This window comes from Dermacentor andersoni, chromosome 8, assembly GCF_023375885.2.
Source record: "Dermacentor andersoni chromosome 8, qqDerAnde1_hic_scaffold, whole genome shotgun sequence".
In the NCBI taxonomy this organism is placed as follows: domain Eukaryota; kingdom Metazoa; phylum Arthropoda; class Arachnida; order Ixodida; family Ixodidae; genus Dermacentor; species Dermacentor andersoni.
In genome coordinates, this window is record NC_092821.1 from 139,809,882 (window position 1) to 139,832,075 (window position 22,194).

Sequence of the window (22,194 nt, forward strand, 5' to 3'; positions counted from 1 at the left end):
TTGTCTTCTGTGTTTGTTGGCTTGTCTGGGGAAAGGATCGCGAGGAAACTTGCCGCCAGAGGCCTTGCCGGCACGCTTTTTTGTCTTTTTTTTTTCTTCGTTTCCAACCTTGCAAGGTACGCCTGCGCTTTCATATTGTTTCTTTTACCGCCCGCCCCTGCAATCTCGAAGTACGCGGTCCGCTTGGGTCGTCGTCTTATGTTTCCCCTACCGGGGGAGATTGCACTTTCTGTCGCTAGGATAACGCAAAGGCGGGGGTCCTTATTTGTTTCACCCCGCTTTTTGCTCTTGTTATCTTTTAGATGGCGGAGAACGCGACAGTCGTCACGTCGGCTGCTATCTCTGTATTGTAGCAGCGGTGTTCTTTTATATGCGCTCGCGCGTACTATACTTTCGGTCGCCCGACTTCCCTCGCGTTGTGTCACGTGTGCGGTTTGTCGTCAATTTCGCCAGCGTTATCTCTTCGAGTCGTCCTTCTGGTAGATCCACGTATTCTGTTCCGTTTATGTACTTTTTTTCCCTCGAATTCGAGATGTGGCCTTGTCTCGTCTGCGATACCTCTTGTCGTCTGCTTCCTGTACCTTAGTGCCGGGCCGTCGTCTGGGTCGTAATCTCGCAGGCTCTTCTCCACGCGCTTTCGTGAATGGCGACGTGCCCTCTGGGGCTGATATTTCAATGTACCGCTTGCTATCACAGGGCGTCTGCGCAGTCGTGCTGACGCAATCTCTTGTTATCTTTTCTCGTAGTACGTCTGTTCCATTTGCACTCTTACCTGCCGAGTTTCATGCGTCATGCGCCTCAGTGAGCGCACAGCTGCGCATTTCTGAAGAACACGCGATAATTCTAGCTTGTGCTCACTGAGTCATCCTTTCTGAAATCAGTCAGAGCGTTCTAGCGTAGAACAAGTGACTAAACTTTAAACTTTACACAGGCAGCGTCTTTCAAAGTGAGAGAGTGAGAAGAAACCGATACGTGGACTTGCCCAGGATGGAGGTCAATGAATTCTTGTGGAAGATTTGGTGGGTAAACGAAAAGCTGTTTACGCCGGCTAGCTCGGCAATCCTAGATGTCTATCTGCTTGTTCCTGATATGGTAGAGATTAGTCTATTTATTAGCTCCGCACCACGCATCGCGTGAGAAAGTAGTAAACCAGTGAAATCCGTCAGCGCTGGCCGTAACAAGAATAACAAGAATGAGACTTCAGTGATCAATGTCGCGAATGATACGTGATTCAACGGCTCGGGGGAAAATTCGACGTTGTTGTGGCGTCGTATGCCCCCCCCCCCCCCCCCCCCCCCCTTACTACCACTACCACCACCACATGGCGTGCCGTCGCCACGGTTGTCTGCGTCTTTCGTGCAGACGACGCCGTCTGCTCCCATGAATGGCGCCTGGCCGTGACGCACTCGCTGTCGTCTGTCGGGCAGGCCTTTAAGTCGATATTCCAAACACGGCACGCAAAGCGCGCGCCTGTCGCCGTGTCCTGTTTCTAGCCGCTACCGGCGGCGCCGCAGACGCCGCTGCCCACGGGAAACTGCGGGCGGTCTACGCCTTCTCTCGGACTTTTTTTTGTTGTCCGTTTTTTTTTTATCCCCAAACCGCCTTATCCGATCACGACGTGCCGTTGCTTGCCGGCCATGCCATGCCGTCGCGGTTCCTCGTATCGAATTTGTGCCGTCGCTCGCCTTCTGCTGCTGCTGTTTCTTCGCACGGCGTGAGAGCGACCTTGGAGAGGGGAGGAGGGAGGCGTACTTTCTCTCCTCCTCTTCCGTCGCTCCGTGCCTGTATGCCCTGCGGGCTTTGCCCGCTACATCGTCCTCAGCCCTCTCTCTCTCGCGCGCGCGTTTCTCCCTCCTCTACTTGCTCGCCATGTCCCCATTAGAACCGTGCAGTGTGCTGTAGAACTTCGCGCGCGGAGATCGACCAATCGCGGGGCGACGTTTGCTGTGTTCGTCCGCGGCCGTCTGCCCCCTGCGGTCGTCTGCTTTCCGCGGTGAGAGAAGCAGACGACACTGAAAGCGTGCCGTCGCACTAGCACCATTTGTTTAGCCGGTAAGTGTTAAACGATTCCGTGTGAGCGGTGGGAAAGTTTTCGGTTTAGATTATTTGAAAGAAGTAACGAACGCTGCTTGTGCAGGTTTCTAAACGCGGTAGTTCTTCAGCTGTTCTATCGCTTGCATATTTGTAAGCTGTATTGTAGTCGCCCAGTGAAAACACTTCGTCCGTAGGACATCCGAATCATGTTCCAATGTCCATCACCGTTCCGGAGTCAGATAGGACATCTGCCGGACGTCCAGCTTTGGATATCCTACCACGGACATCCCAAAGACATCGCACATGGACCTTGTTCGGCGTACACCTGAACATTGGTGCTCCAATCCAGGCTTCTCCAATCCAGTTTTCTCGCCGCAGAATAATGTTTTTTTTTTATCGCATGTTCGAAATACAATCAGAAGCTGTCATGCCCGCAGTTCGCGTGTACGTCGTACTTTACGAATATTCTGACACAATTTACTTTCAGAACATCAGTTCTGTAAGCCGCCTGGGCTTGGCGCAAGGCTTAGAAGAATGAAGAGTATACGGCACTTCCACACACGTGTGTGTGCTGCGACCGCAGTAGACATAGCAAACGCTGTGCAAATGGCACTTCTGCGTATCCGCAAAGCGTACACAACATGCCCCCACGATGTGCCTCGCGGGCATGCAAGTCATGTCCGCAGGACACGGAAAGTGCGACCAAACGGGTCATGTGAGGCACGTCCGCAGGACGTACTGGACACATCCCTACGATGTCCATGTTTTGGCAGTTGATGTCCATACGATATCCATGGGACGTCCCTTGTTTTCATAGTGCGCACGCTCGCCGCCAGTATGAAAGGAAAGACTTCATCTGTGTTCAAACAGCGATTCTTGCAAACGAGCGCGTGAGAACCTCATTCACTATTTGTTTCGTTGTTCTCCTCTGTTGAGGAATTCCAGCTCATGCAGCTTTTCTCCGGTGCAAGCCCACACAAGGAAAAAAAAAAGACGCCTTTGAACACAAATCTGGTTTTCCCGTTGATATTGACGGTGAGTGCTGTCAGGATTGGGGGCCCAATCCCACCGTTCGTAACTCGTTGTCATGATTGGAGTCGGGCATGAATTAGAAGGTAGCTGGCCCATGCCGTCGTCCAACTTATCCACGCTGAGGACGTTGTTGAAGGGAAGGACTGCTTCTCATCGAGAACGAGGAATATGGGTTTAACTACAGTATCTACATGCAGTTCATCAGTCTAGCATGACTGCGAGAGAAAGTACATCAGTCTAACATGACTTCCTGAGAAAAGTGCCTCTCTGAGAAGCCGTACAACAGCGTTTTATAAACACACGGTCCTCCCCCGATACCCAGGTGACGGAAACGGCCGACCAGTCATCGTAAACAAGCCGCCTCTCTGCGGGACGGCTTGCACACACACACTTCCGCACAGGTTCACGGTCCGGAGCCGACGTCAGACGGACTTCGTAGAACTCGGGGCTTGTGTCAGGAAAGGTGCCTTTTATTCCCCGAACTGATCCCCGCAGCGCGGCCGAGTGCCCAATGTCTTGCGTCTTGGACGGCGCGTGGGAAGGAGCCTCGAACTACGTTCCCGCGAGCACTCCCCCGCTCGCGGCAGACCAGGGCTGCGGTGGCGGCTCAAGTTACAATAGTTGGTCCGCCGAACGCATTCAGTCACAACGGCGACGAGGCTAGAGCGTGACGGTGGCGTTTCAAGAAAAGTTACCGCCGCTGTCGCAACTGGCTGGCAAAACTTGCACCTCAGCTGGGCCGTTCTTAACAGTGCACAATGCAGTGGGTGTGGCCTCATTACATTCACTTCACCAGAACAATTATTTACGCATTGCATTCAAAAGCTTGCAGCAGCGTCCGGAACGATATGTTGGCGCCCCAGTCGGATCTTTGTCGAGTAAAAACCGAAACTATACTACCGGCTCTTCTAACGAACTATTTCTTCTGCGATGTCATTACAGGCGGACCTCGCATAATTGGCGGGCATCCGTCTGACGGAAAATGTGGACCGATCCCGAAAAAAGTGCGTGCAGTCTAACGCACCTATAACACAACGTCTCGAAGCGCTAGCTGTCACGAGGGAATGATGCGAGAAGCTGACACGTGACCCGCGCTCCAGACGTTCCAGAGAAGCGACTTATAGGCACGAAAAAAGCATTAGGTACGTGCTCGTGGCTTATAAATTGTTAGAACATCGAGCTGTTGTGCTGGAAGACAAGAGGAGAGACATCGCGATCACGCGCACCTTTGTACTTCTCCCACGTAGAATGTATGTAACAGAAAAAACTCTCGAGGCGTGTCGAGCGTACGCGATCGTCGTCACAGTGTGCACGAAATCGCGAGAGAGATACCGAGGTACAGAAGCGTCACTTTGATAAATGAGAGCGTGCAATGTCGCCCGAGGCGCACGCAGCTGTCGTGACGTCACAATCGTCACATTCAAAGTATGCTGTCGCGTGCTTTCTTTCTTTTTATGCGGGACAGGTACACAAAAACCAAGACATGGATGGACGCATGCCTGGGTTCGCGGGTCGGCATTAAAAAAAGGGGGGGGGGCGCACACGCAAAGATTGCGACGTCGGGGACCCCTTGACATCATTTCACAACGTGCGTGTGTGTGGGAGGGGTACTTCAAAATTTTCTGAATTTTGCTATTTGAGTACATACTAACGGCTCTGTCGTCTGGACGCCCATTGTCACGCTTATTGCTCAGACTTCAATCATCGAAGCAGCCGTACGGACCCACTCCGCGTCGCACTTAACGAGCACGCCAATACCGTATTATCCCGCATTTAGGCATCCCATATCAAAATACTTATCGAACTGGTCAAAAGGGTGCGTTTACAATAAAATCAGGTCGCCATTGTTCTCTTTGTCGACTTAATTTTTTTATAAACACGTCGAAAGAAGGACGGGTGGAAGGATGGAAAAGTAGCCCAACGCTGCGGCTGCAACACCAAATGAATGAATGAATGAATGAATGAATGAATGAATGAATGAATGAATGCAAGAGCGTGCTGCTATTACTGGCATCGCAACCTTTTCCAAGACGACGCAGCCACATTGTGGGGCGACTCGCCAACCGACGCCACTACACAGACCTGCAGTATCTGCATATCGTTGCACTATTTTCTGCCGCGCATCCGTCCACCTCGGTGCGGCTCGCTGCCTTCGCGGGAACGCTGCACGGTTCTAAAGTGGCCGGGCGGAGTATAGCTGTTGCGTAGACGCGGATACGCGCCGCATCCCTCTCCCTATGGCTTCCAGAGGCTATCACGCTCGCTAGTTTTCTTTCTGGTTAATTATTTCTTTTTCTTTTTCTCTCTCTGTGCCTCCACCACCCCTCCGGTGGCCCCCCCTTAAGGTTTCGCCCTCTCCTGGAGGTCGTCGGACGGCCTCCCAAAGCTCTGGTATCGTGGGAGAGGAGGAAACGGGAGACGGGGACGTTGTGGCTCCTCCTTTCCTTCCTGCTCAACTGGCCAAATCTCGCTCGCTGTTCCTTCATTCTTCATCGTGCTTTTTGCCTTCTCCGCCGCGGCTGTATGTGTGTGCCTCCACCTTCGCAGCGGGCAATTGGCTCGAGATTTCTGTCTTTGTTTTTTCTTTGTTTGTTTTTTCTGGCATGGCATGCTTCTTGGTAGCTAGCTAGTAAGTTAGCTGGGATTGGGAACACCTTTATTTATTTTTTTTTAACCTCCTAGCGAATGTTTTGCCCGCGCATTTTTGTTTCTGGGAGATGATGTAGTGCTTTGTTTAACCAGACTTGTAATGAAACTAGTCAGGCTTGATGGAATAGTCTGTGTCTCGTGGGCATCCTGAACCTTTCTGCTTGTACGCAGACATAGCAGAACTGGAAGCAATGCAAATGAGATCTTGCAAAGGAGAATTAAGGCCCTATAATTTGTTAGGCTACCCTTGGAATTATGGCTATTAGTTGAAGTTTTCTGATTTGGGCATGGGTTCGTTAACGAAACACATTGCAACCATTTTATTGTTCTTCGCGCTTCGCGATGGGCTAGCCTCGCCGCATTTATTTTGAGCAGTTGTCTCTCTTGCATTCACGATTAATTTATATAAGGGCATAACTTGCAGCACATTAATAAATGACAACGCATTCGAGTGTAAGTGTTACTACTAGTTAAATCCTGATTGGTGAGGAGATTAAGGGTATCTCGAAGGGCTTGACTTTCTGCTAGTCACAGCTATGAGAGGAAGCAGACAATCTAGGTGATGTGTGCTAAATGGCTCTCATTAGGTGTAAAAATATTGATTATGTCTAAATGGTCATCCTTGTTTCTGACAACCTGTAAGCCAGACCTGTAGCCAGGCCTGTATATAGAGGCTAAATAAGGTTAACCAATATGAAACAAAAGATTTTGCATGAAAAATTTAGCTTCAGTGGCCTTAATATAAAAGGATGCGCAATGTCCTTTGAGTCCATTAGGACAAAGTTTGGACAAATTCATGTAATGACCACCATCTCCATGCTGAATGAATGGCTGTACCTGCAGCCGACACAGGTGCTCGCATCAGATTGCCCTTGAACGTTTTTGGTATGAAACTCTGTGTGTCAGCATACCCAATAATTTGATGTGCCATTTTATTCCATCTTAAAATTTGTTACAGGGCAGGCTAGTGTGTAGTTATAAGGCATGACTGAACTGTGTGATAAATGATTGATTTTGTAAGTCCCTTCCAACAAGCCTTAACGCAGACAACGTGAAACAGTGCCCATTATTTGCTCCACCTATTGGTGTGAGATGGCGGGGCTTTGCTCAATTAGCTGGTAAACTAAGTTCTGTGGGAGAGACATTGCTCTGCATAGCTGTGTACGTACAGAATTTTCATCTCTCTCTAATTATGTCAAATCATAATCACAAGATATGATCAGATAGTGTGCGTCAGTTGTAGCCTGCTTCCTTTCCTTTGATGATATTGCTAAAATTATGTGATCAGTTATCGCACAACTAACACAATCATACATTTGGCTTAGCAGAACTCCATCTTCCTGACCCATCTTTCTCATGTACTGATAAGTATCATTATCATTATTATTTTTTTAATGGTACAATATTTCTACTCTGCCCCATCTAAACACAATTTCGCGCCACTTCTATATGCTCACTGTTCCTGTTAATGAAGACTCTACCATATTTAGAATAAAAAGAACAAATCACATTGATGCAATTGTATATTGGGGCCAGTGATTCATCTGTTGTGCATACAACACTCACTTAAAATCGAAAAAAAAAAAATCAGATAATTTGTCAGCGTATGGCCAGTGTTTGGAGTTGTATGCATCTAAGCATTTCTCACTAGTTATGTACTATGGCCATCAAAATTTTATGGGAAGCGCACTCTAAAGCAAACTGAGCCTCACTAAAGCCTTGGCCATCAAAGCTTTGGCCTTCATGAAAGCTTTGACATTCAGACTTACAATTTGAATCGGTATATGCCACTAATACAGCGCCTCGTTAGTTTAGACTCAGCGTGCCCAAACTGAGCAGTATAACTTTGCCGAAGAACCTGCATCTCTGGAACTTTTGACGCCGACTGTACATAATTGTGCTGCCATGTAACAGCTTTTCACTTGAGTTTGTGCACTTCTTTCAGTGCACACAATTTGTCAAACTGCTTTGAACATGTCCAACTCTCCTCGTGCTTATGATTCATTAACGAATGAATAGGAGAAATGCCCTAGTATGCAGTGTCTAAACATTTGTAAGGGTAAACCAGGTTTTGCCATGCACTATTTTGTGTTGATCGGCATCTCCTTTTCTTCGCAGGTCTTCCCGACCCATTCTGCAAGATCAGCGTAGATGGTTCGGGCCAGTGCCATTCGACGGATGCCTGTAAAAATACTCTCGATCCCAAGTGGAATCAGCATTATGACCTGTAAGTTAATTTCCCTCCGAGGCGCTCTTTTAAACTCTTGTTTAAATTAAGTGCGTTCAAGTGTGTGTGCATGCTTGTATCATAATGCACACTATCGAAGCATTTTTGAAACATTCTAAATGTTACAGAAGAACTTGCCGCAGAACAATGTTTGGCACTTTGGAAACTCATTCAAAGCACGCCCTCTGCATGAATTGTCATTCAGTGGATGCAGAAACAATGGATGTGCCTTGAGTATTCTCATGTGTAAGAGCTCTTGAAACTTGGGAACGGCTGCGCTATTACGTGGAGCTCTTTGTCGAAAGCCTTCACTGGTGTGCCTGTGCGTGGCTCACCTGTCGTTTCCTCTGACCAGGTACCTGAGCCGATCGGACTCCATCACAATCAGCGTGTGGAACCACAAGAAAGTCCAAAAGAAGCAGGGGGCCGGCTTTCTTGGATGTGTGCGCATCATGGCCAATGCCATACAGCAGCTCAAGGACACTGGCTGTGAGTTACCTGTATCTCCGGCTTTTTTTAGGACATTTCAGATGTTGTGTACTTCATTCCTGTTTCCAACGCACTATAAACATCACACTAAGTGAAGATGTGGGACACAGCATAAAGTGTTGCGATGTTGTGTCCCATTTATGTTGTGCTGGTAACACAAATCAAGAACGTAGCAACCAACTTGCCTCACTAACAGCATTACCTTAAGATGGCATTGCAATTGACTTGATTTAATTGATTTTGAATACACTTGGATTTTGAATACCCCGTTCGTCATAATGGGTCTGTAAGTTGTTACAAATTGTTCTTGTACAGATTGTTCCTTTTAAGTTTATTCTTGGGAGAGAGCTTTTCTATCGATATTTGTGCATCTCCATGCCAAATATGATGCATATGCTGGCTGGTGTCCCAATTTTTCACTTTTGTGAGGGAAACGACCTCGAGTGTACTTGTGGAGCCTGTAGAGGTGGGCATAGAAGCAGTTATTTTTCTCGTCATGCAATTTATGTGCACTTGATTTGCCATTGGAGCAACTGAAGTGGCAGATCAGAATTGTCACCCATGGTAAACATGGGATGGGATAGCAGTGATCCATTGCAAATGCATTATAAGAAGTAATTGTAAAGGTGAGGCATGGCAAACACCAGTAATAGCTGTCCATGCGAGCGCTGCTTCAAGGAGCTGCTCATACAGCTCCTTGAAGTGTTTCAACCAACTTTATATGCTAAAGCTGATGGCTACGCACTGTGCAAGCTTTTGGTTGAAACAGCCATTCATTAACACGGCTTGCAGCTTTATGTGGACAAGAAGCTGTGCATACAAATAAACTGTAGCAAACAAACCTCTAAACACAAAAACAGTCTTGATATTCACGTAAATATTGCTGGTGGAACCGCTGTTTTCATGACAACTACGTCCTTATCAACGAACAGCATTTCAGTAAAGGTCTCCTGCTGCCCGCAACTCCTGGTAGTGTTTGTAAACATGACAGAGTCCCAGTAAACTTGGCAGCAACTCCAGCACTGGCAAAGACCAAACAAAATGATAGAAAAATCAAATGAAATAATGTGATGTACTTTAGATAGTAAGCAAATGAGGTGAGCGGGCTGGATAGTGCTGCAGAAAGAATAAAGTTCATTATGGAAAACTGTTGGTGTTTGTAAGGGAAGCCTGAGAAGTAAATAAACTAGGTGAACAAAAGAGGTAAGCCAAACATGGATGCCACAGGTGTCTTGAAGCCATAAAACAGGACTTATTTATCTGGCAGAGTTTAGATAGTTATAGTATAGCGTACACAACTATAGCATACACTATACGCTAGAGTATAGCATACACTAAACTGCGCACATTTGTTACAGTTTTAGTTGCCCTGCGAGATCTTCGGATCTCAGGGGCCATATGCCGTCATCGCTGCTATCTCCCGACTTCACCAATATATAGCGCTCAGATCTCGAATTTTTTGTTAGGTTTCGACTCGTTTGGAACGAGAAGGGATCTTGAAAACTCCACAAGTTTAACCATAATACTCTGTCGTAGAAGTGGCCTGAGACTAAGTGAAAGCCAGTTACACAGTCATTTGCTATGAACGAAGTGAATTTTACAGAAGCAACTTCAATTTGAAGCAGGTAGCTGGGACCACTGCCATGTTCAACGTAAACTATGCGAACCACGCAAAGACACTAACACTAAATCTGCGAAAGAGCATGCTTATGCTATATGCTATGGGTCCTTTAGCATTCTGCGCATATGCAATCACGACCCACTATTTTATAGCATACGCTAAACCAAAACTGTCAACTGTCTTTTGATGCGCATATGCAATCACGACCCGCACTTTTATAGCATACGCTAAACCAAAACTGTCAACAGTCTTTTGATGGAAGGCTCGTAGGTTAACACCCCCTGACTGCACCTGAACCCATGCTGTTTGTCATGAAAGCTGTGTATACGCTAGCTTTGCATAATCATTGTACCTTGTATACACTGCAACTTGTCAGCAACATGGTCTGCAACATGATATCCGTGCTTTGTTGTGCTTATCTTGTGGAGTCTCAAGTGCTCTTGGGAACAAAGGAAATGACAGCACAGTAGTACAAGCACAAAAAGGGCTTTTTTTGCACATTCTGTACAATAAGCCAGCTACTTGAAATACATGCATGGAATAGTTCCTCGATAGAGATAAACTGTAAAATCGAGCAAGTTCGGCTCGAGACGCCAGAATATCGGGTACCCGTCGTGGTTACTCAGTGGCTATGGTGTTAGGCTGCTGAACACAAGGTTGCGGGATCGAATCTCGGCCGTGGCGGCTGCATTTCGATGGGGGCGAAAGGCGAAAACACCCGTGTACTTAGATTTAGGTGCACGTTAAAGAACCCCAGGTGGTCGAAATTTCCAGAGTCCTCCACTGCAGCGTGCCTCATAATCAGAAATTGGTTTTGGCACGTAAAAGCTTATAATTTCATTCAGAATATCGGGTGAATAATGGTTGTCCATGTTCAAAGCCAATGCCTGAGTCGCTCTCAGGCGTATTCTTGTGAACGGAAGTGCGAACATTCTCACAGCCTGCAGCTCATTCCTTTCTTAGTGAGGTGTCTCATGCTCGCCAACCTGTTCTCTTGTTCCCGACAGACCAGCGGCTAGACCTGATGAGGAATACACCAGGGGAGGAGGGCGGGGACCTTGTTCGAGGCCAAATCGTCATCAGCCTACTCTCCCGGGATGGGCACGGCCTCGGAAGCCAGAATGTCGTAGTTGACAACAACCTGAGCGCCCTTGCTTGTCATGAGGACCTGCCCGAAGGGTATGTACCTGCCTCCTTTTTTTTCCCCACTCCTGTCCGTGTGATGCTGTGCTACTTTAGCTGACGTGTTTGTATCGGCACCCCACTCTAGTCCCCTGGAGTACCTATGTTCAAAAAGGCAGTCGCCGGACTTCTTTGCGAAGCTACATGCACTTTCAAAGATGAGTCTGTAGTCAAACTGGATTTGGAATTGAAGACCTGTACACCCTCCAATCATTTCGCGCTCTGTCCCCAAATCTTGAAAGCCTTTTGTGTGACTTTTAAAGTTGGCATTGATAATTAATATCTTAAGGGTGCACTCTGGGATATGAGAGATGCTAGATAGTGGAAGGTTCCAAATTCATTTTGATCACTCGGAGCTTCTCTAACATGTGCCCGAGTGACGTCCCATAAGTATCGTTGTCACCGTCGCCTAGATTCAGTCTTGGTGCTGTTTATCCAGTGAACGCTGCAACACAGAGTGTGCAGTGGGTTCTTGCTTCACACTTTCTGGACTTCCTTTTGTGTGTGCGCGCATATCTGATTAGCTTTGTAACTTGAGCATTAACAAGTTTTAGTAGGTGTCAAACGTAATGGTTTGTGTCGCAATCACTATTGTGCACTATACATGATGGTATGTAATAACTGCACACGTTTTGTGCCAACAGGAAATAGCACTTTAATTAAGAAGCTTCCCAGGTTGCAGGAAATGTAAGTGTGACTATGTTCTAGCTGTACCAGCCTTTTGTACCCAAGAGGTAAAAAAGAGTTTGTCTCTGTACTGTCTTAGTGTGAGCTACCGTCTCGGTTTACTGGTTTTCGAAATATTGCTTTCAGTGCGTGTTGATGGGCTAAAGGTAGTGGAAGTGCGCACCATGGAAGGAATGGCATTTATTTCACAATTGTTCAGCTAATGTTGAACAGTAGTCAAACCTAGGTATAACGAAGTAAATATAAAAGATTTCCAATATCAGTGTAGTGAAAATACACCTATAGCAAATATCAGATATAACGAAGGTATTTTAGTGTCAGATACGACTTCGTTATTACGAGGTTCAAGTGTACTAGGTGCAGCTGTGAATAAAAGTATGTGGAACAGGTTTTCTACAAGAATGCTGAATTTCCTTGATGCCTTGGCATGTATAACGTGGTACCAAAAACTGCAGTTCAAAGTTGCGGTGCAGTTGTTAGTTTCGGGCCGTCAGTCTGAGTTTCCAAGAAGTTAAGTTTCTTTTTTTAGGTTTGCCAAAGCTGTGGTTCACATTCTTTTGATCATGCGCATATATAGACCGAGCACCCGTCGCTTTGTCATTGTGTAGGTAGTGCTGGTTGTCGCATCACGCAAAAGTAAAAGCATCCCCGAAGTGATCAGTTGAGACTATCATCACAGGTGCTTCTCGTTGATCCAGTAGATGCTGTGGCATGTAATGAGTCTTACCGGGTGGTTACGACAAGGTTGTCTTCCCCATTCAGGTGGGAGCAGCGACGAACGGCCACTGGCCGCCTCTACTACGTCAACCACTGGAGCCGCTCCACGCAGTGGGAGAAGCCACTCAGGTTAGTCATCGAGAAACTTTATTTCAAGGCGATCGTGTAATCACTTTGCCTTATAAGCAGGAGAGTGACATTTTAAACGCTTTCTGACATTTAACTAGCTTAACTAGCTGTAGGATGATGTATGGCAGCTCTGCAGTCAGCCGAAAGTCAGTTATACTGACAGGTGGAGGAGGCACCTTGTGTGCTAAAAAGAACATGAAATGAGGAAAAAACGAAAAGACGTCGACGGTATTATACATTTTGCAGTCATCTGGCCGAAACTTGTCAATTGGTAGTCATCGCGAAAGAAACATATTGGTTTTGAAAATAAACAAAAACTCAATCTGGACTTTTTCTGGGCTTTCCCCTCACCAAGAAAGACTCAAAGGCATAAAAACGCTACAGAATTCGCGACATTACCAGCACAGTGCCCTGTGCACCTCGATATGGTTGTGAAAATCATGTACAGGTGTGTCTTATCTCTTTTCTTTTATTCAGGTTATTGCTTTTTCATTTTCTTCAGAGGTATTCTCACAGTGTTTTGAAGCTGTCATCCACCAGCCTATACATGGTGTTTCCTTTTAGTGCCATTTTGTCAGTCTTCTACTGATGTTGGTAAACACACTTGCTTTTGTATTCTCCATGATTTCACTCTAAAGCATTACTGAAACGTTGCTTTCACTACTGTGACTGTATTCTACGACTCTTGCCTGATCATATGTTCGAACACCTTAGCTGCCGGTCTGTAATTGTTCTTGCCTATTGCAGTCTTGCTTCTTGGCTCGTATTTTCTCAGTAGCGTTGCTCGAACGAAGCTGAAATGTTATGCCTTGAGGAATTAGAAACGGTGCGCTGTCTAGAGTTGCTGTGTTAAAAAAGTTTCTGTTGCAAACTACATTGGGTGACAGAATAGAGGCAGCATATTTAATATTAAAGGGTGCAGGACCAGAATAGGACACAGGGCACAACAGTTTGGTTGATGAAGCAAACCTTTTTATCTAGAAAGCAGGAGATGGATGTACGACTAAATTGTTGTTGGCCCTCACCACAAAGGAGAGTGCCTATTTGCCAAGTAGTCTGATTTTTCAGTGTTTGATAGCTTGTCACCTTGTAAGTAAGGAAAACAGAATGGTCCCTTGCATCTTGGTTTTACATGTACCACGCATTGCGTCTGTTTGCTAAAAGAAAGTATAAAAATCAAGACGTCAGGTAACTAACAGCTTGGTGACGACCAGCATCACGTATACCCTCCCAACTAGCCCAATTCGCAAACTACTGTTATTACATAATGACTAGTGTCAGGGCCTGTGTCCCACTCCTTTTAGTGCTAGGGCCTATAGGACTGGTTTGGACAGCTTAAAATGCTAGACCATCTAGTCCAATTTTCTGCTGCGAGTTAGGATGGCGCTGTGCTTGAAGCGCTGGCATTGACATGCCTTTCGTTTTACCTTTCTGTCCTCCAGGCCTGCATACGAAATGGTGAACATGGTTGCTCCCCTGTCTAATCGGAACAGCATGCATGTCGGCAGCATCAGCGCTGGCAGCGCAGCCAACTCTCGGGCTCAGCGCCGGTCTCTGCCTCCACCTGCATCGTCCACGGCCAATGATGAAGTGCAGCCACCTCCTCCTCCTCCGCCTCCCCCTCCGCAGGTTGGGCAGCTTTTGCATACAATTTGTTTTATCTCTTTGGAACCTGCTTTCCTATAACAGCGATGCACTATCATACATCATACATGCCTACCCCCCTCTGCATGACAGCTTTGAGTTTTTATAGGTAAAGTACTTAGTACTTTACCTTTAAGTATTTGCTAAGTACTTACTACTTACTGGTAAGTACTATTGGTACTACTTACTGCTAAGTCCTTACTAAGTACTTTGCTGACAAGGTACTTAGTAACATCAAAGGTTGGGCTTGTTGGTTCCGCATGATTCAAGATGTAGCAACGTGACTCTGAAAAGGACATAAATCAAAGGGTGGAATACATACCGAACAGCAGAGTTTGCGTGAGCACAGTAACAATGCTTGCAATGGTAAAGAAGCGTTTTTTAGCCATTCGCTGTAGCATTTGTGGTTGCACACGCGCATTTTAACAAACCACCATTGTCAGCAGTCATCACGATCACCGCCACATGCACAATTGTCGAAGCAGCACAGGCGGTGCAGGAAGGCACACCATATGTGAGCAAGCCATCCATCAATTTATCGCAGAAAGAACTGTCATTTTGGGGTGAAGTGCGGGCATGTGGTATGTTTGTTATTGCTGTTTTGTATGTGCTGCTCTCTTGTTGCTTATTCCTTTATTCCTTGTTTTCATTCTACAGCACGTGTATATTTGTCGCTTGTTGTAAAAGATTCAGAGTTGAAAGGTTAGCGCTTGTCCTTGACCGCTCTTCCGTTTCTATCTCGGTCCAAAGTTGTGCTGCTGTGTTTTGAACTATGACAAACATGACTTAGAGTCGTGACTTTTCTCGTTCAGGATGAGCGCAACGGAGCGCCACCATCACCGTCTCCGCCACCTGCGAGTTCTCCACAGGCGGACACACCGCAGTCCAACGCTCGGCGGCGGTCGACGCGGCATCGTAACTACCTGGCCCGCAACCAGCTTCACAGGGCAGCTGACCTTCCTGAGGGATATGGTAAAAAGCCTCATTTGCATAGTGAAAGTGTATTGGTGAGTATTACTCAGCCATGAATAGTGCCACTGAAAAATAAAATCATGCTGATCCCATGCCTTGTGGTCCTGCTCTAGCAGTTAACTTATTGTTATTGCTTAACTGTCGTAAATGAGCATTCCAGCTCTCTCGAAGCACTAGCTGCCATGATTGAATAGCGGCAATGGTGAGAATGAATCATGATGGCACTTTTAGACACATTTGCCCATTTCTAAGCATTAATGCATGTTTCAATCGTTGTCATGAGCACTACGAGCGAAGAAGAGTCTGACAAGCAGTTTCTCCCACCTTCCTCCCTTCGATCCCACAGAGGTGCGGACGACACAGCAGGGCCAGGTCTACTTCTACCACGTGGCAACAGGGGTCAGCACGTGGCACGACCCCAGGGTGCCTCGCGACTTCCCCTCTGGCGACCTTGAAGCCCTGGGACCCCTGCCTCGGGGCTGGGAGATTCGTTCGACTCCCACGGGACGGCTGTACTACGTGGACCACAACAATCGCACCACACAGTTTACCGACCCTCGCCTCCCTCTGCTGGGACTCACGCCAGCTGCCAGGTAAGCTTGTGAAGACGCTGCTATTATGCAAAAGCTTTCTTTTTCTCTCTCTCTTTGGCTGTCTGGGCAAGGGAACTGAGCCAATTACAGAGAGATATTCCAAGCCAGGCCAATGTCTTTTCATTCCAGGAGAGCACTGCCCATGTCCCAAATGCCATCGGCACAGGGACATCAGATGTCTCCTGCCCATGCTTCACCAGCGCCTTCTGCTCCGACCTCGAACATGACCTCCGGATCTTCGAGCCTGACATCGTCGAGCACGGCGGCTCAGCCCAGCGCGGCTCCATCTAGCGCTTCCCGAGAGGCACCACCTCCGCCAGCAGGCCCGCCAGGTGGACAGCGTAGCCCACCGGGTCTGCCCAACCCATTAACAACGAACGCCAACCCTCCCGGCGGGAGCGTCCAGCCACACGTCAACAACGCTCCTTCTCAGCCGAGTAACCCGTCGTCGCTGCCGCCCCCTCAGAGCCCCATGTCACCCATCAATGTAAATGGCTTGCCACCTGTTGTGCCTTCCATGACGGCGACCAACAACCACCGGAACAGCTTCTTGTGAGTGTTGCTCCATGTTGGGGCGAAATTTTGAAGCTAGTGTAATCACGGGTGCTTGTCCTGTGGTAAGGTCTGAATCCGAGCTAGTTGGTAAGGAAACATCTTTGAAGGCAGACTGCTGTTTGCCGCCAACTTATCCTGTCTCTTGTGCTGTTCTATGAAAGGATGTTCTGGCACTTCACTGCTTTGAGCACTATCACCCTTGTGAACATTGCCACATTTGCAAATTGTTCCACACTTGAGAAGTGTGGAGCACTGCGATTTTCGTCAACAGTACCGCATTTATGAACTGTGCAAGTTTTACGAGCAGTGCCACACTCATGAGCAGTGCTGTACGATTTTACAAGCAATGCCACCGGCAAGGATAGTGGCAATCGTGTGACCATGCAATGTACTAGTAAAATAATGACCTGTTGTCTCGTTTACTGTCTAGAGCCCCACTGGCCTTAATGAATTTCTATGCAGGATATGGACAGTGGTTAGGAACACGACATGAAATGTTGTAGAACATAAAGTTGGACTCGCCAAAGGAGTCGTAAAAGATCTGCCAGTAACGTAGGGATTTTTGTGAAGAAATCTAAGGGAGTAAAATAAACCAATATTTCTATGGCAGGTCGGATGAAAGAAGCTGACAGCACTAAGCTGCTGTAGAGTGTCTATAAAAATGTCTTTCTTTTTTGTCAGGAGAAGTATACTTATGCTACTATAGTTGTAGCTAAGCTTTCTATGCTAGTCAGTTCATAGATGACACATTCGAGCAAATCTGGTCTCGGCATGTTTTGGTGATACGGATGCGTACTGTTGCAGATGAACTGGATTGCCTACTTATATGTGTAAATTTTTTTCAGTTCCCAGTTTTTACCTCCGCTTTCTGAAGGAACCCAACACTAGTACCCCCATTGTCCCCCTTTCTATCACACGACCAAACTTCCCTTTGGCCCTCCCCCTTTTATCTCCTGTCTTGTTTTTCACTCTTGTGAGTATATTGACATCAGCTTCCCCGCACTTTGTGCCAGCTGATTCTCCTTCCTTTCACCCATTTAGGGTGGGGGAGAGTGAGCTACGCTTACATATAGATGCCGCTAAGGAAAGAAGCTGCTGTCCTGACGAATACAAGTCCCCTTGTCAAAATGTTTGCCCCAGCGACATTCCCTGTTCAACTACTGTTACTCCCTTCAAGCCTCCATCTTCCTGTCAACTTGTGTCTTCTTTGGATTAGCGAAATCCAGCGCTCTGTTTATATCTGCGTTAACGCGTACCGTATTTACTCGCATAATGATAGCACTCGCGTAATGATCGCACCCCTGAATTTTGTCGTCAAAGTTTGATCTTTTTTCTTTCCCGTGTAATGATTGCACCCCGAACTTGTCGCAGCGATGTGTCATGTGCCAAGTCTAGCTAATGATGATCATGCTTACCATCTGTCGAATGCTGTCGAATGCTACATGAACGACTCTTGAAGACATACCAAGCGGTCTGAACGCACCAAACATTCTTAAGCAGATGCCCCATTTCATTCCTTTTATCACTTTCCGCACTTTCACGAAGAAAAAAAGCTACAACCAAACTTGCCTCGGTTTTATTATTTGTAGGCATCATAATGGTTTTGGTCAACAACGAAAAAGGCACCTTTCGTTTCTTCTCGTCTGCATTCGTGGGCACGCAACAAATTGCGAGCGGCAACGATAGTGGCCACGTCTACACTGATACGTTAGAAGTGTACCCTATTCATACGCCGACGCTTGTAACACAGCTAAGATATTCGCCCACCCTTAGCAGAAACGTGCCGTACTAGGATAGTAGTGAAGACAAATGCCGTAGTTTCTGCAGCATGCCTGCCACGTGTTTCTATGTAACTGGCAGCTAAGTGCGCCCATCTCTGTTTTTGTCCCTCAAAGTGGACATGGCTACGTTATTGTCGCAAACTTGCCGATATTAATTATATTATTCATTACTGATACGGAAGAAACTGTTTCAATGCATGTAATGTACTCACGAGAAGAAAAATAATCGCGTTTGGCGCGTTCGGCTTGCTCCGCCGGCTGCCATTCTTGTTTTGGTGTCCCACACTGACAGCGGCAGCCGCCTGCTTGTTGACCCGTTGTCATCCCGCAGCAAACGCGGAATCAAAAAAGAAAATGTTTCTTTTCGCAGGAAATTTAACCCGCGTAATGATCGCACCCCTGAATTTCCGTCAATTTTATTGACAAAAACAGTGCGATCATTATGTGAATAAATACGGTAATACCTCAACCTTTCACAATCCTACTCCCATGTCTTCCTTGTTTCTTTTTATTCAAGTACTCAATCGCATTTTGCTTATTTCGACTGCTGACCTGTTATCCTGTCACTTTACCTCCCCCTCCCCTCTCTCCAGCATAGAGTTGCAGACCGGATCGTCCCCTCTGTTTACCCTCCCTGCCTTTCCCCTTTCTTCTCTCTCTCTCTGACCTGTTAACACTCATGTCAGCTTTGGACCACAACAATTTTGGAAGACAGGGCTTGTCAGCTTACACGGGGGGCTCCACCACTGAAGTGAGCGGCACTCTGGTCTTGACAGTCCCCTCCCTTCCTGCAGCGGTGGCGGCGGGGTGCCTTACCTGGCGAACAACAGTCCCGCACCGACGGTCACGAGTCCCACGTCATCATCGGCGCTCATCATGGAGCGCTCGTCATCGCCCGAGCTGTCATGCCTGCCCAAGTACAAGCGGGACCTGGTGCAGAAGCTGACAGCTCTGCGGCAGGAGCTGCAGACGGTGCAGCCCCAGTCGGGCCACTGCCGTCTGGAGGTCTCTCGGGAGGACATTTTCGAGGTGACCGCTCTCGTCTGAGTGCTCCACCACACGTGGGTGGGCATACTCGCTCGCAAATACGCCCACCGACATTTACTGCGCAGTCATTTTGCAAGCCCGAGATCGAGCGTTAGTGACAGAGGCAGGGAACGGGCTTGAGTGTAAACATAGAGAGTGTGCCGGCTAATGCGAGTATGAACAAAAGTCTGTGATGGTGATCTTTTATGGACATGAGTGTGAACCTAAGTGACTGTCGGTGAGCAGGCGGGCATGAGTATGTATGCGAGTGAGTGAGTGCCGGTGAATGTGAAGGGCGGTGACTGCGAATGTGAGTCAGCGTTGGTGAGTATGAGTGGACACGAGTAGACATGTGAGTGAGCGCCAACGAGTGTGAGTGCACGTGAGTGTCAGTTAGTGCATTGCCTGCGAAAATATTAGTGAATCAGTATGAGTGAGTATTGGCTCGTTCTGCCAACTTTTGATAAAGCCAAGAGTATTTAGTGCTTGTGCTCTCAAGTGCATAACATGAGCATGCCGTGGCTATTGGATTCATGCATGCAGTTATCAGCTTCTTGACAGAAAAAAAACAAAAACAGTAGAAGCTTGCTATTGCCCTGTCATGTTAGATTGCTCATTATTTTAACCGGTAGTGGGACTGTAACATATTCGTACTTGTTTCTCAAAGAGTCCGCCAATCTGCTATTTTTAAGGTTGCACCATGTTCATGAAAACACGATAACTGTGTGACAGTGCGCGATACATTAAAGTGTACAGACATGCAGATACAAAGGGTACGGAAAGTACTGTGTGCTATGGTTACAGTTGACAATTGAATAAAGTTTGACTTCCCAAGGTGAACATGATATTGCGGACTTTAGCTTCCATAGCTGTAGCTTCTGCAGGACTGTAGCTTGCCTTAAAGTGTACAAATGTGCAGATAGACAGGGTATGGAAAGTACTGCATGCTCTTGTTACAGATGACAACCGGTTAGCACTTAACTGCCCAATGTGAACATGATCTTGCAAACAGTAGCTTCTTATACATTTGCTTACTCCTTATAAAATTGCTTATACTTACGTACAACTCGTATGTTTTGGTTTGCGGTGCAGGAGTCGTATCGGCTCATCATGAAGATGCGTCCCAAGGACCTCAAGAAGCGGCTCATGGTCAAGTTCCGTGGCGAGGAAGGACTCGACTATGGGGGCGTGGCCAGGTGGGCAGGGCTTTATTTTTCTAAGAAATAAAGAAAGAACAGCACTGACAAGTCTTGAATAAGCAAGCAAGGACGCTGCACCATAGCTTGCGCGGCATCGTGGGGCGTCCCTCCAGCCTTCATAGACGTCTCATTGTTGCTTTTCTTTAGTATTTCCTGGTGCACTAGCATACCTGAGCTGCTCTTGTCCTCTTCTTTCCCTGGATTTACAGAATCCCATGTTTCTTGGCCACATGAAGCCAGCAGACGGAGCTAAGGAAGGCATAGGGGAAACTAACTGTGTGCTTTTAATTGAAATGTAGAACTAATATTAGAAAAAGAAAATGAATATGGAAGAAATGACAATTTGTTGCTGTTAAAAGATCAACCCTTTTTCGCTTAAATCAATGAGTATAGAGTCTTAGAATAATACTTAACCAGTCTAAACCATATTGACCTGTTGACCTGTAGTGTCCCTTATAGAAACCCTGGTGGTAGAAATTATTCAGGAGCCCTCTGCTTCAGTATCTCTTGCTGCCCGGCTGCTGGATTTATGACATTAAACTTCATCACTTAATAATAAACATACCTATGTTTAGCCAGTGACTTAGCTTTCCTTTGTACTAATCTTTCTATGCGTTGCATCGTCACTTGTCACGCAGGGAGTGGCTGTACCTTCTGTCGCACGAGATGCTGAACCCGTACTATGGCCTGTTCCAGTACACACGTGACGACATCTACACCCTCCAGATCAACCCGGACTCCTCGGTGAATCCGGTGCGTGTCGATAGTTCCGTACCACTTTGGTGCTGACTTGCACACATCTGTATATTTTGGTCATGCCAGGCTGCTGTGTTTCTTTCAGACATCCTGGCCACTTATGAACCGGAGTGTTGTGTCGTAGTGTTTGTTGTTGTTGTTGTTGTTAGTCATCTGTGGCATACAGCAGAGCCTGCAACAGGCAGGAGCTGTCTAGATTTAGCGCAGCCCCCAGATACAGAACATATGCCCTAAGATCTTAGTTGTAAAGCTCACTCCCACCGATGACGTGAGGAGGTTGTGCGACCATTTGCGACTGGCGACCAAAAAGCGATTGCGGGCAACCGATGCTCACACCGGCAAGTGGGGCCGGCCAGTCGCCATCTGCTCACAGTTGCATCACCACATAAAATAGGCAATGGCATATACAGACGTCCTGTTCCTGTGCATCTGGTTGGCTCAAACTCCGTCACGCAACTGAAAAAGTCGAGCAGCAAGTGACTGGCCCAAAATGGTCGCTTTTCAAGAAAGGCGACCATTTGCGACTGGTCTTGCAACTGCTGCCAGTTGGCGGTGTGAATGAGCCTGTAGCCTGTGACGCTAGGAACTGGTTATCAGGAACAGAATACTGTATCCTTAACACTTGCTTATTGCAATTGTCACGATGCAACCCAATCAGAAGCGTATTGATTCATAGTGAAGCCATTAGCTAAAACATAACGGCATTGTTCTCAGAACCTGTTTGTTCTCATTGCTTCAGTTCTGACCAATTAGAATAACGTACCTCCTCTTGTTCTCGTTCCACTCGAGGTGCAAACGTCATAGGTGCGCTTTGAGAGGTTCAGTGACTGCACGCTGCTGTTGCAGTGTTGCGCATATCAGCAACAGACCGCTCAGAGTGTTGCTTAATGTTAACAATTTG

General features: G+C 47.0%; 1 protein-coding gene across 1 annotated transcript in view; it reads left to right on the forward strand.

The window, feature by feature from the left end:
• The window catches only part of Smurf (SMAD specific E3 ubiquitin protein ligase), a 110,496-nt gene that overhangs the window by 76,456 nt on the left and 11,846 nt on the right, over window positions 1-22,194 (forward strand). Inside the window, exons 3-13 of the mRNA XM_050173916.3 lie at window positions 7,834-7,942; window positions 8,298-8,431; window positions 11,060-11,231; window positions 12,684-12,767; window positions 14,210-14,396; window positions 15,224-15,383; window positions 15,730-15,976; window positions 16,106-16,528; window positions 19,107-19,341; window positions 20,431-20,534; window positions 21,176-21,290. Coding sequence (XP_050029873.2) covers window positions 7,834-7,942; window positions 8,298-8,431; window positions 11,060-11,231; window positions 12,684-12,767; window positions 14,210-14,396; window positions 15,224-15,383; window positions 15,730-15,976; window positions 16,106-16,528; window positions 19,107-19,341; window positions 20,431-20,534; window positions 21,176-21,290 — 1,970 coding nt within the window. The remainder of the gene's footprint in view (window positions 1-7,833; window positions 7,943-8,297; window positions 8,432-11,059; window positions 11,232-12,683; window positions 12,768-14,209; window positions 14,397-15,223; window positions 15,384-15,729; window positions 15,977-16,105; window positions 16,529-19,106; window positions 19,342-20,430; window positions 20,535-21,175; window positions 21,291-22,194) is intronic.